At 40.9% G+C, this 14,043-nt stretch overlaps 1 protein-coding gene across 3 annotated transcripts in view; it reads right to left on the reverse strand.

Annotated features, from left to right (window-relative positions):
- The window catches only part of atg5 (ATG5 autophagy related 5 homolog (S. cerevisiae)), a 289,336-nt gene that overhangs the window by 65,248 nt on the left and 210,045 nt on the right, over nt 1-14,043 (reverse strand). For all 3 annotated transcript variants that reach the window (XM_068027020.1, XM_068027007.1, XM_068027015.1), the window contains exon 7: nt 11,402-11,519. In XM_068027020.1, the coding sequence (XP_067883121.1) occupies nt 11,402-11,519 (118 nt within the window). The remainder of the gene's footprint in view (nt 1-11,401; nt 11,520-14,043) is intronic.

Here is a 14,043-nt window from a genome sequence, read left to right on the forward strand (position 1 = left end):
GATTCTCTGGGAAGCCAGGGAGGAGATTGCAGAGCCTTTGTCCTTGATCTTTATGTCGTCATTGTCGACAGGAATAGTGCCGGAAGACTGGAGGATAGCAAATGTTGTCCCCTTGTTCAAGAAGGGGAGTAGAGACAGCCCTGGTAATTATAGACCTGTGAGCCTTACTTCGGTTGTGGGTAAAATGTTGGAAAAGGTTATAAGAGACAGAATTTATAATCATCTTGAAAAGAATAAGTTCATTAGCGATAGTCAGCACGGTTTTGTGAAGGGTAGGTCGTGCCTCACAAACCTTATTGAGTTTTTCGAGAAGGTGACCAAACAGGTGGATGAGGGTAAAGCCGTGGATGTGGTGTATATGGATTTCAGTAAGGCGTTTGATAAGGTTCCCCACGGTAGGCTATTGCAGAAAATACGGAAGTATGGGGTTGAAGGTGATTTAGAGCTTTGGATCAGAAATTGGCTAGCTGAAAGAAGACAGAGGGTGGTGGTTGATGGCAAATGTTCATCCTGGAGTTTAGTTACTAGTGGTGTACCGCAAGGATCTGTTTTGGGGCCACTGTTGTTTGTCATTTTTATAAATGACCTGGAAGAGGGTGTAGAAGGGTGGGTTAGTAAATTTGCGGATGACACGAAGGTCGGTGGAGTTGTGGATAGTGCCGAAGGATGTTGTAGGGTACAGAGGGACATAGATAGGCTGCAGAGCTGGGCTGAGAGATGGAAAATGGAGTTTAATGCGGAAAAGTGTGAGGTGATTCACTTTGGAAGGAGTAACAGGAATGCAGAGTACTGGGCTAATGGGAAGATTCTTGGTAGTGTAGATGAACAGAGAGATCTTGGTGTCCAGGTACATAAATCCCTGAAAGTTGCTACCCAGGTTAATAGGGCTGTTAAGAAGGCATATGGTGTGTTAGCTTTTATTAGTAGGGGGATCGAGTTTCGGAGCCACGAGGTCATGCTGCAGCTGTACAAAACTCTGGTGAGACCGCACCTGGAGTATTGCGTGCAGCTCTGGTCACCGCATTATAGGAAGGATGTGGAAGCTTTGGAAAGGGTGCAGAGGAGATTTACTAGGATGTTGCCTGGTATGGAGGGAAGGTCTTACGAGGAAAGGCTGAGGGACTTGAGGTTGTTTTCGTTGGAGAGAAGGAGGAGGAGAGGTGACTTAATAGAGACATATAAGATAATCAGAGGGTTAGATAGGGTGGATGGTGAGAGTCTTTTTCCTCAGATGGTGATGGCAAACACGAGGGGACATAGCTTTAAGTTGAGGGGTGATAGATATATGACAGATGTTAGAGGTAGTTTCTTTACTCAGAGAGTAGTAGGGGCGTGGAACGCCCTGCCTGCAACAGTAGTAGACTCGCCAACTTTAAGGGCATTTAAGTGGTCATTGGATAGACATATGGATGAAAATGGAATAGTGTAGGTCAGATGGTTTCACAGGTCGGCGCAACATCGAGGGCCGAAGGGCCTGTACTGCGCTGTAATGTTCTTCTTCTTCTTCTGCTTTAGTGCCTTTGGCTTAGCTGACCTCTATGACAAAATCCTCAGTGACTGAATGTTGCTAATGTCTGCCACCTACTGCAGACTCACAGACAGTGCAATGATACAAATATGCCCCCCTCCCTCTATCAACAGTGCCAACAGTCATTTGGTCCCTTTAGTCGTGCAGCTACTTCTGCCGGAGCCTCAGAAACATTGGGAACCTGTTCCGTCTCAGTATTTACACTTGCTGGGCAAAGAAGATTAGAAAATTAGTAAAAGTTGTTCTCTGATTAGTGCAAAACAAGGTTTAAATTGACCATTAAAGGAAGCAACCTTTACTGCTTTTTGGGTCTGTTAGATACAAAAGGTTTCGCAGTGTTTGTGGAGGTTGGAGTTCAAACACATAGAGTACCAGTGGAGGTAACAGAAGTGAAGTGGGCTGCAGCTCTACAGATCATAAAGAGGTGCAGCAAGCAACAGTGGTAAGAGAGGTTAGTACATGCCAGACATCTTTTTGCACGTGAGCAATTGTACATAAATGCCAACTATTGTTTTGTTTGCCCAGCAACAATAAATGAATGAAACCTGAATCATTTGTGGTTGGTTAATAAACCCAGGAGCTTCTTCAGTAATTATTTCTTATATAATAACTTGATAATGACAACTATTTTGCCGTTCAGGCCTTTATCTACAATAAACACTTTCGGATCCTTATCTCATATAAATCATGTTTTCTATATTAATGCAAGTGTTTTTGATTATTGGGACTTGCCATACAAAGACACTGTTTGCAAGCTCTGCTCCTCCCACCCACTTTCCAAGTTCTGAACTTTGCTGGGTGCAAGTCTTAAGTTTTTGCCCAAGCTGTATGTCTATTTCCTGTACACATAGACTATATGAAATTTTTATATTTGTTTATGCAGCATGTCTCAGGGAAACAGTAAATATTCCAGGAACCAATAAAAAAATAATTCAACGTCTCTGCAGATATCTCACCGAATACGTACGAGCTTCTTCAGCTGAGCGTTTTAAATTCCATCTTCATAAAACATCAAACCAACCAGAGCTGAGGAATGTTAGGAATCAGCAACAAGGAAAGGAAGTAGATCAACAGCCCTTTCGCAATTACTGGGTCATATGAAAACAACTCATCAAGCATGAACAGCCATCACCAAAATCAATCTCAAGGAGAAATGGAAACAATCAAATCACTTCAAAGTAAGTCAAAAGGAGAGGAGGAAACAATCACACTGCTCCATTTTTTTTTGAGAATTGTTTAGGCCATTATCTTGGTTTCTTCACTAAACTGAACACTTTCTAATGGAAATAAGCAAGGTAGCAAAATAAAAACAGAAAATACTAGTGTAATACAAGTATACAAGATGATTAAACATACTATGCAATTGAATTTTCTCGGATTAAAATTACAAAAAACTGCTTTCTATCAAATGTGTGCGCCTATGTGAAACTTGATCGAGTTTACAAAGGTTCTGAAATCAAGGAGAATGTGCACTGAAAGTCAGGCATGCAATTGGTTGGCTGTAAACTGCAAAATTGGGCCAGCCTTCTGCCCACATGGCAGCCACACTACTCGGCTGTCAGAGGCACTGGCAGCTGGAAGGAGTAATGTGCCCAAGACTGCTCCTTCCAGTGAAGCTGCGCAGAATACACCATTCTGACTCGGAAATATAACGTAGTTCCTTCACTGCTACTGGGTCAAAATCCTGGAACAGCACCTAACAGCACCCTACACTACATGGACAGCAGCGATTCAAGGTGGGGGCTCACCACCATCTTCTCAAGGGCAATTAGGGATGGACAATAAATGCTGGCCTTACCAGCAACGTTCACATCCCAAGAACGAATAATAAAAAAAAGTCCTGCTTGGAGATTGAAAGCAGAGCGGCTCGAAGGAAAAGTTTCAGTTATTTCCCGCTTTAACTGCCATTGTTACAGTTTTTTGCCCAAATCTGGCAGAAGTGAGTATCAGAGAAACCGAATCATAAAGCACAATAATTCAAAGCCTTGATGAAGAAAAAACATTATTCAAAGTATACCTAAAAGTCATGGAGCTTGATTTGTGGGGCTTTCTTTCAGACATATTTTGTCTAGTTTTTGAGTGTGGCCTCATGCTGGGGCAGAGGTCGACCATTAATTATACATGGGCTAACTGACCCTTAACTTACATAGGATTGGGCTTGCGCAAACTAGTGGAAGCCCAAGCTTCACACTGAAAAATAGGCTGCAAAATGTAGCCACTATTCCAAAACATTTTCCGATGGTCAACAGCAAGATGGCGTTGTGAGGCTTCTGAAAATCAAGACCAGAGTTCTTTCAGCTTGTGTGGATGAGAGCAAGGGCTGCAGGGTGGATGTAACTGACTGTGGCACTGTTGCACAGGAAGCCATTCAAGCAGGGGGAGTAAATAGGAATGTAGTGGTAGTAGGGGACAGTATAGTCAGGGGGATAGACACCATTCTCTGCAGCCAAGAGCAAGAGTCCAAAAGGCTGTGTTGCCTGCCAGGGTTCGGGACGTGTTCTCGGGGATGGAGAGGAACTTGCAATGGGAGGGGCAGGATCCCGTTGTCGTGGTCCACGTGGGTAACAATGACAGACAGGACTAGGAAGAGGTTCTGCATAGGGAGTATGAGCAGCCAGCAGCTGGAGGCTAAATTAAAAAGCAGACCTCAAAGATAATAATCTCTGGGTTATTATCTGCGCCACGGGCAAATTAGTGTAGGGTAAATAAAATTAAACAGTTAAATACGTGGCTCAAAGATTGGTGTGGGAGAAATGGATTTCGATTCATTGGGCACTGGCGCCAGTACTGAGGAAAGTGGGAGCTGTACTGTTGGAACGGTCCACACCTAAACCGTGCTGGGACCAGTGTTCTGGCAAGTCATATGACCCAGTAGGGAGGGCTTTAAACTAAATATTGGGGGCGAGGGATCAAGTGAGGGAAAATGTGATAATTTAAAGAGAAAGGAAAAGGCAAGAGAGCATGATAGCAATAAGGATAATTATAATCAGGGTGTGGCAGGGAGGAACAGTGAATACAAACTCAAGAGTGAGCCAGCAGATAAGACTGGAGGTTGTGAACAGAGTGGGATGAGGGTTCGGGCGGGGTGGAATTTAGAAATCCAAAGATAAAGGCCAAGGCATCGGAACAGTATAATGTTGTGGGTAAAGACAAGCAGAATGGGACAGGAAGAGACAGAGTGTTTAACAGAAATTGTACATCAGCAAATAAGGTCATTGAAGGAAACAGAAGCAAAAACATGAAATTAAAGGTTCTTTATCTGAATGTGCGAAGCATCTGCGATAAGATAGATGAACTAGTGGCACAAATAGGGGTACATGATTTAGATCTAATCGCCATTACAGAGACATGGTTACATGCGAAATAAATACCCCAGGGTACACAAAATTTCAGAAAGACAGACAGAATAGCAAAGGAGGAGGGGTAGCACTGTTGGTAAAGGATGCCATAAGGGCATTAGTGAGAAAGGATCTGGCCTCAGAGTATCATGATGAAGAATCAGTACGGGTGAAAATAACAGCAAGAATCAGAAAATACTGGTGGTACCAGTTTATAGGCCCCCTATCAGTAGTTATACCACTGGACAGAGCATTGGAGGTTCACCAGGATGTCGCCTGGTATGGAGGGCGCTAGCTATGAAGAGCGGTTGAGTAGATTAGGATTATTTTCATTAGAAAGACGGAGGTTGAGGGGGGACCTGATTGAGGTGTACAAAATCATGAGAGGTATAGACAGGGTGGATAGCAAGAAGCTTTTTCCCCCAGAGTGGGGGATTCAATTACAAGGGGACACGAGTTCAAAGTGAAAGGGGAAAAGTTTAGGGGGGATATGCGTGGAAAGTTCTTTACGCAGAGGGTGGTGGGTACATGGAACGCATTACCAGCGGAGGTGGTAGACGCGGGCACGATAGCGTCTTTTAAGATGTATCTAGACAGATACATGAATGGGCAGGAAGTAAAGAGATACAGACCCTTAGAAAATAGGCGACAGGTTTAGATAGAGGATTTGGATCGGCGTAGGCTTGGAGGGCCGAAGGGCCTGTTCCTGTGCTGTAATTTTCTTTGTTCTTTGTATTAAACAAGAAATTATTGGAGCTTGTAACAAAGGCAATATAATAATTGTGGGGGACTTTAATCTTCATATAGACTGGGACAATGAAATTGGCAGGAATGGTCTAGAAGACGAGTCTGTAGAATGTTTTCGGGACAATTTCTTGGAGCAATACATTGTGGAGTCAACCAGGGATAAAGCTATCTTTAGCGTGATGCCACTACCAAAGGCATCTTCCCCTCCCTTCCCCTGTCAGCATTCCGAAGGGATCATTCCCTCCGTGACACCCTGGTTCACTCCTCCATTACCCCCACCACCTCGTCCCCTTCCCATGGCACCTTCCCCTGCAATTGCAGGGGGGTGTAATACCTGCCCATTTACCTCCTCTCTCCTTACTATCCAAGGCCCCAAACACTCCTGTCAGGTGAAGCAGCAATTTACTTGTATTTCTTTCAATGTAGTATACTGCATTCGCTGCTCACAATGTGGTCTCCTCTACATTGGGGAGACCAAACGCAGACTGGGTGACTGCTTTGCGGAACACCTCCGCTCAGTCCGAAAACATGGCCCCGAGCTTCCAGTTGCTGGCCATTTCAACACACCCCCCTGCTCTCATGCTCACATCTCTGTCCTGGGATTTCTGCAGTGTTCCAGTGAACATCAACGCAAGCTCGAAGAACAGCATCTCATTTTCCGGTTAGGCATGTTACAGCCAGCCGGACCGAACACTGAATTAAATAATTTCAGGGCATGACGGGTCCCCCATTTTACTTTTATTTTTAGTTTTTTTTTTCTTTTTGTGTTTATTTTGTTTTAGTTTGTTCAGTTTGTTTCTACTGTGCCTACCCACTGGGTTTTTTTCATGTTTGTGCTTGTGGCTGTTCAGTTTTCAGTCCATTAACACCCTATCTGTACTAATGCTTTGTCTTTCAGCACGCCATCAGCATATTGTTTGCCTTTGCTCCATGACCTTCTGGTCAGCTATTGTGACCTTGTCCTATCAACACCTTCTCTTTTGTTATCTTTTGCCCCACCCCCGCTTTACTTGCTTAAAATCTTTTACATTTCTTATATCTGCCAGTTCTGAAGAAGGGTCACTGACCTGAAACGTTAACTCTGCTTCTCTCTCCACAGATGCTGCCAGACCTGAGTATTTCCAACGTTTCTTGTTTTTATTTCAGATTTCCAGCATCCGCAGTGTTTTGCTTTTATATAAAGCTATCTTAGATCTAGTATTGCGTAATGAAGCAGGGTTAATTAGCAATGTCATCGTAAAAGATCCACTGGGAAACAGTGATCATAATACCATTGAATTTCATGTTAAGTTTGAAAGTGACCTGCCCCAGTCACAGACATGAATCTTAAACAAAGCCAATTATGTAGGAATGAGGGGAGAACTGGCTAAGGAAAATTGGGTAAATAGACTAAAAGATATGGCGGTAAATGAACAGTGGGAAACCTTTAAAGAAACAATTCAAAATGTTCAACAAAAATACATTTCTTTGAAAATCAAAAACTCAGCAAAGAAGACCCCTCTGTGGGACACTCAGGAAGTTAAGGATAGTACTAAAAAAAAAGCATACAATGTTGCAAAAAAGAGTTGCAAGTCTGAGGATTGGGAGTGTTTTAGAAACCAGCAAAGGGCCACCAAATAGTTGATAAAAAAGGAACACATAGAATGACAGTAAACTAGTGAGCAATACAAAACAGATTGTAAGAACCTTTATAGGTATATCAAAAGGAAGAGAGTAGCTAAAGTAAACGTTGGTCCCTTAGAAGCAGATTGGAGAAATTATCATGGGGAATGAGGAAACGGCAGAGGCATTGAACAAATATTTTGTGTCTGTCTTCACAGCAGAAGGCACAAGTTCCATACCAGAAAGAGACAGTAACCTAGGGGCTATAAAAGTGAGGAAATTAAGGAAATTCATATCAGCAGAGCAAAAATATTGAGAAACTTAAGTGACTAAAATCTGACCAATCTCCAGGACCTGATGGCCTACAACCTACGGTTCTAAAAGAGATAGCTGGACAGATAGTGGATGCGCTAGCTATGATTTTCCAAAATTCCTTAGATTCGGGAGCAGTCCCATCAGATCGGATGTTGGCAAATGTTACACTGCTTTTCAAGAAAGGAGGGAGAGAAAAAACAGGGAACTACAGGCCAGTTAGCATATCAGTCATTGGGAAAATGCTGGAATCTATTATTAAGGAAGTCTTAACAATGTACTTAGAAAAGCACAGCATGATCAGACCAAGTCAAAATGGTCTAACTAAAGGAAAACCCTGTTTGACAAATCTATTAGAGTTTTTTGAGGATACAACTAGAAGGGTAGATAGAGGGGAACCAGAAGATGTTGTTACGACAGAGGCTGGAGTAATGTACTGTCAATTCAGTCCCATTACTGCACAGGTCACAGCATATTATTTAAGATTCCCACCTACCAGAAATTAGCCAAATTAAACACTTTATTGACCCTCAGAATAAAATGCACCAAACCAGGTATCTTTAAACAACATAAAATTAACTACTTATTAATAACTAAATCTTAAACAATACTGAGATAAAGCTATGTCTGAAAAGACTTTATAACTTCTTATTCCTCCCAACCTTCATGGACACAAATATACATTCAAAAACCAATGGTTAACTGGTTCTAAAAATGTTTTAAACATTAGAATTGTTTCTTAGGAATAATAAAACAACTGGGTCGTAAGTCTTGGTGGGTTGCTTTCCTGGAGTACTGAGGTGTCCCAGAGTCGAATACTCAAGACGCCACTCAAAGTCACCAGGCGAGTTTGAAGAACAGTCTATAACGGATAGGCATTCACGGCACTTCAACTGCAGTAGCATCACATTGGCCTTGCAATTTTGCATATAATAACAGGTCTGTTTAGATATTGAATTAGAAGTCTATCAGCAGACACTTTACTGAGTTTTCAGAACTCCCAGAAACACTCCTGAGGCACAGACTTCTTAGAGATGGGAGTGAAAAGCGATCTGCTACCCCCAATAATACAAAGATTCCTTTCCAAGGCTCTATTTCCTCTTTAGGCAAAATACAGCCTGTAGGCCAATGTAGATTTTCTGCTGAGAGAAAGACAAATCCTTCCTTCAAGGAGAGCACCCTTCGCTGGTCTGCCAGATCAAACCGGTTCTAGCCATTCTTTACACACAGTCAAATTGATACAATACGGCATGTGCCCACATCTCTCTTGCTGTTGCTTAGGAACAGGCTTGTAGCTTGCACACTCTGTTCTCAGAGAAAATAAAAACTTCTCTCAGTCTTAAAGGCACACAGACCCTCTCCTCCATAGTTTTTAAACAGAGAGGGAAAAAAACACTTCCATGACAATGCAGAATACCTGGATTTCCAAAAGGCATTTGATAAGGTGCCACAAAAAAGGTTAATAGGCAAGATAAGGGCTCACAGAGTTAACGGTGGCATATTACCATGGAAAGATGATTGGCTAACAGACAGTAGGCATAAACAGGGCATTTTCAAGTTGGCAGGCAGAAAATAGTGAAGTGACACAAGGATCAGTGCTGGGGCCTCAGCTATTTACAATCTATATTAATGACTTAGATGAAGAGACAGAGAGTAATGTATCTAAGTTTGCTGATGATGCAACGGTAGGTGGAAAGGTAAGCTGTGGGGAGGACACAGAGAAGCTGCAAAGAGATATAGACAGGTTAAGTGAGTGGGCAACAAAATGGCAGATGGAGTACAATGTAGGGAAGTGTGAAGTTATGCACTTTGGTCGTAAGAATAGAAAAGCAGATTATTATTTAAAAGGTGTGAAACTGTAAGTGTCGATATTCAAAGAGACTTGGGAGTGCTTGTACAAGGAACGCAGAAAGTTAACATGCAGGTATAGCAATCAATTAGGAAGGCAAATGGCATGTTGACCTTTAGTGCAAGGGGATTGGAGTACAGGAATAAGTATTGCTACAATTGTACAGGGTGTTGGTGAGAACACATCTGAAGTACTGTGTGTAGTTTTGATCTCCACATTTAATAAAGTATTGACTTGCATTGGAGACAGTACAGTGAAAGTTCACTAGATTGGTCCCTGGGATGAGGGGATTGTCCTATGATGACAAGTATATATTTGCATTGGAGACAGTACAGTGAAAGTTCACTAGATTGGTCCCTGGGATGAGGGGATTGTCCTATGATGACAGGCTAAGTAAATTGGGCTTGTATACTCTGGAGTTTAGAAGAATGAGAGGTGATCTCATTGAAACATATCAGAATCTAAAGGGGCTGGATAGGGTAGTCAAATTATTTCCGCAGTTCAGGGAATCTAAAACACGGGGGCACAGTCTCAGGATAAGGGGCCGATCATTGAGGACTGAGATGTGCAGAAATTACTTCACTCAAACGGTTGTGAATCTTTGGAATTCTCTACCCCTGAGGGTTATGGATGTTCCATCATTGAATACATTTAAGGCTGGGATAGACAGATTTCTGATCTCTCAGGAAATCAAGAGATATGGCAAGCAGGCGGGAAAGTGCAGTTGAATCCTAAGATCAGCCACAATTGTTTTGAATTGCGGAGCAGGCTTGATGGGCCATATGGTCTATTTCTGCTCCTATTTCTTGTGTTCTTGTGTTTTGGGGTCCATGCTGCCAATCATGAGTAAACAAATGAAAATCGCTGACCCTGACTTTTATTGTTGCTTAAAAAAAATCTTATGAGTAGGTTTGGTTAAAATACAATTACATCGACAGCAATTTGCTCACATGCATGGTAAATTCCAGCATAGACAGGTTGGGCAGAATGGCCTATTTCTGTTTTGTAACTTGTGTATTTCTGCCTTAAACTTAAGAGGCCACAAGTCCTTATCTGAGAGTACGTTACATCTTCAGATATGAATTCCAACTCATCTATTCAAAAAGGCAAGCGAAGACCCAGAAAAAAAACTGATCAGAAACAAATGTAATAATTATCTGTACAATGATAACCTAGTGAACAGCAACTATCACTGATTCAAAACAAGATGATACTGCCTGACTAACCGGTTTTTTGAGGAAATGTTATCTAAAGTAGAGTATGTAAAGGTCCAAAACATCGTATACCTAGACTTCCTAAAAACCTTTGAAAAAGTTCTTTACAAGATGTTATAGTTATCAAGTCTGGTAAAGTATTCAAAGGAATGCTCCAGGATAAGACTATATTTTCAAAATTATATCAACCAGAATTTTGATCATTAATTGTGTTTCCAAGGTCAGGTGCTGAAACATGCTCTAATTATTTCAACTTCCATCTCCTGTCTTTATGGAGTGGGAAGGTTTAGACTGAAGCTATGAAGAGAGTAAAACAATTATTCTAAAAAGTTGACAGAGCTAAAATTAAAAGGACATAAAAGCAAGGCATGATTTCATGCAATCACGCCTTCAACAAAAAGGTTGTAGGCTGAGTTAAACATAGTTACCCAACTTAGAAACTCTTTTCTTTCCACCCATCTTAAAAGATATAGGGCTGACTACACAAGAAAAATGGTTTGATGTACACATTACCCAGAATCAAAACTTAGAAAATAACCTTCACCTTGCTCGAAAATTAAATTAGATGAAGGGCAAAATATTAAAAATCCAGTTGCCTTCAGGCCTCATGTTTTAAAACCATCAAAAACACAGGCACATTTTGATGATTTGATTTGACAAATTAGTAGCAAATTGATAATTCAGTTTTTCATCCTGGTTGCTATAATCATCTGTAGATCAAGGATCAGAGTTTGATAATTAAAAATTCAAATCATGCAAAAAGTATGCACTGAATTCGGGTCACATGACTAAAGGATTTTCAGAATCCTACCTTCAGGAGTTACAGCAGCAGGAAACATTTCTTTCAATAAGTCACCAAGATTATGTGGCTGTCCTTCTGCACTGATTGGACGAAATAGCTTCTGAATAAATGGTCGCTCATTTAGTGGCTGAAATACAAAGAATAAAATTTGTTTAAAAATTCAGCACTCAGATTTACCAGACTATAATAGCTTGCAATCACTGGGTTGCAACATAGCTTGAAATCATACAATATTAAAATTATAGCTTGTCTTGGTGAAATATGTATTATAATGAAAGCTAACGCACCTTAGAAACAGTCTTGACTATGCTTTCCACATTACTGAATGAGTACTGTCAGATACTTTCAAACCATCACTGCTATTCCTACAGTATGGAATTAAGTGGTGTTTTTCATAGTGCAGCTCTGAACAATGCATTAAAGCTGTGCAGTATGAGGGGAGACTGAGTGCAATACATCTATAATCACCCTTCATTGTCTAATCCCCTCTCCCCAATTTGTTGCCCAATCAGACAAGTCTGTATTTAAATTTACAAGCAGCTCTGAATACTTCAGAGTTTATTTACTCTCACCAACTGTGCTAACCCAAGAACCACTCACATAAGGTATTGGTTGGCTGTTAGGTGTTCATGGTTCATATAATCCAGAACAAGTCACTGATTTCATGGTAGATGTTAAGACAGTTGAGCAAGTCAAAGATCTGAGAGATAATAAATGTCTTGGAGTGTATTATGAAAACCTAAACTGATTTGGCCAAATGCTGAAGTTGCATACTACTAACCAGCAAGCATCGGTTCAGCTTTCCTGTGGCTGTATGTTTTTTTCCCCCAAAAATCTAAGAAATGGTTTATTTAGCCCTTGTCTCAGGTGAAAGTGCTTTCACATTCTCCTCTGAAACAGGCTCTGTCTTCTTATTCATGTAGATATAGTTAGCAACATTTGAAAAACAGCCATGAGCTCACCAGCCGCTCTGGACAAACTTCATCCCTCAACTCGTGCCAGTAAAAAAAAATTAGCTGTTTGATTATCTTTTGTGGAATCATGCTGTGACAAATCAGCTGCCATGTTTGTTTATAAAGCAATGATGATTAAATGTATTGGCTAGATTAGCTGAGATGACCTGACCAATTTTTAAAAAATTCTTTCATGGGATGTGGCCATTGCTGGCAAGGCCAACGTTTGTTGCCTATCTGTAATTGCCCTTGACAACTGAGTGGCTTGTTAGGCCATTTCAGAGGGCGGTTAAGAGTCAACCACATTGCTGTGGATCTGGAGTCACATGTAGGCCAGACCACGTAAGGACAGCTGATTTCCTTCCCTAAAGGACATTAGTGAACCAGATGGGTTCTTGCAAAAATTGATGACAGTTTCATGGCACCATTAGTGAGACTAGCTTTCAGTACCAGATTCTTTATTAATTAAATTTAAATTCCACCAGCTGTCATGGTGGGATTCAAACCTGTGTCCTCCAGGACATTAGCCTGGGCCTCTGAATTACTAGTCTAGCGACATTACCACTATGCCACCATCTCCCCCTAGGTATAATCCCTCTCCAGGTATAATGAAAGGCATCGTATAACTGCAAGTTATTTCTTGCTTTCTATCTTGTCACATCTCTCCAAGAACCTTACATACTTCACATAGAATTACTTGGAAGTGCAGTCATTATAAAACTGACATAACTCCAAGTTCACCATTTGAAAAGATGCAGAGTGGTCACAAACAGTTAGAATGTGCTTCCTGTGGTGTGAAGAACACACCATCACAGTTTGAGTGTAACGGATTAAATTTAGACATGAAAATACAGCACACATATTAAATAATTGGACAGAATAATCTTCATATTTGCACTATCAAAAAGCAGCACACTAGATAATTCAGTCTGATACTTTTCCTTCAAAGAACAGTTATTTAAAAGAAACATTGAAGAAAAATAGTCAATTCAAATATTTATCTAACAAGTGACTAATAATAAATTAGCAGTGCAGGAATTTGGAACAGAAAAATTTACCATGTAGCCAAAATGAGCATGTGGTGAAATCTTTGCTAGTGGCACACATCTTCCACAACTCCAGGTACAATGAACTTACAGTACATTTAAAAATTAAAGGCAAGTGCTTCTCATATACCACACAATTTATACATATTTAGCAAAAACTACAGACAATGGAAATCTAAAACAGAACCAGAAAATGATGCCAACACTCAACAAGCCGCTCAGCATCTGGCGAGAAAATGGATGAGTTAATGTTTCAGGTGTGGACCATTTGTCAGTTCTCTCCATAGATGCACAGACCTGCTGAATAATTTCAGCATTTTTAATTATAAGCACAATTCATTTCACAAATCAGAAGTCTTTGAAATCTATCAAATTGCATAGGTTAATATAAGTTAATACCTAAATCTAATAACAATTTGCATTCATATAGCACCTATATAAAACATCCCAATGCGCTTCACAGGAGGATTATAGAACAAAATATAACACTGAGCCTCATAGAGATATTGGGACAAAAGAGAAAAAGCTTGATCAAAGAGACAGGTTTTAAGGAGTACCTTAAAGGAGGAAAGAGAGGTAGAGAGAATTAGATGTTTAAGCAGGGAATTCCAGAGCTTAGGGCCTAGGCAGCTGAAAGCACAGCCACTAATGG

The sequence above is a fragment of the Heterodontus francisci genome, chromosome 3 (assembly GCF_036365525.1).
Source record: "Heterodontus francisci isolate sHetFra1 chromosome 3, sHetFra1.hap1, whole genome shotgun sequence".
Lineage (NCBI taxonomy): Eukaryota > Metazoa > Chordata > Chondrichthyes > Heterodontiformes > Heterodontidae > Heterodontus > Heterodontus francisci.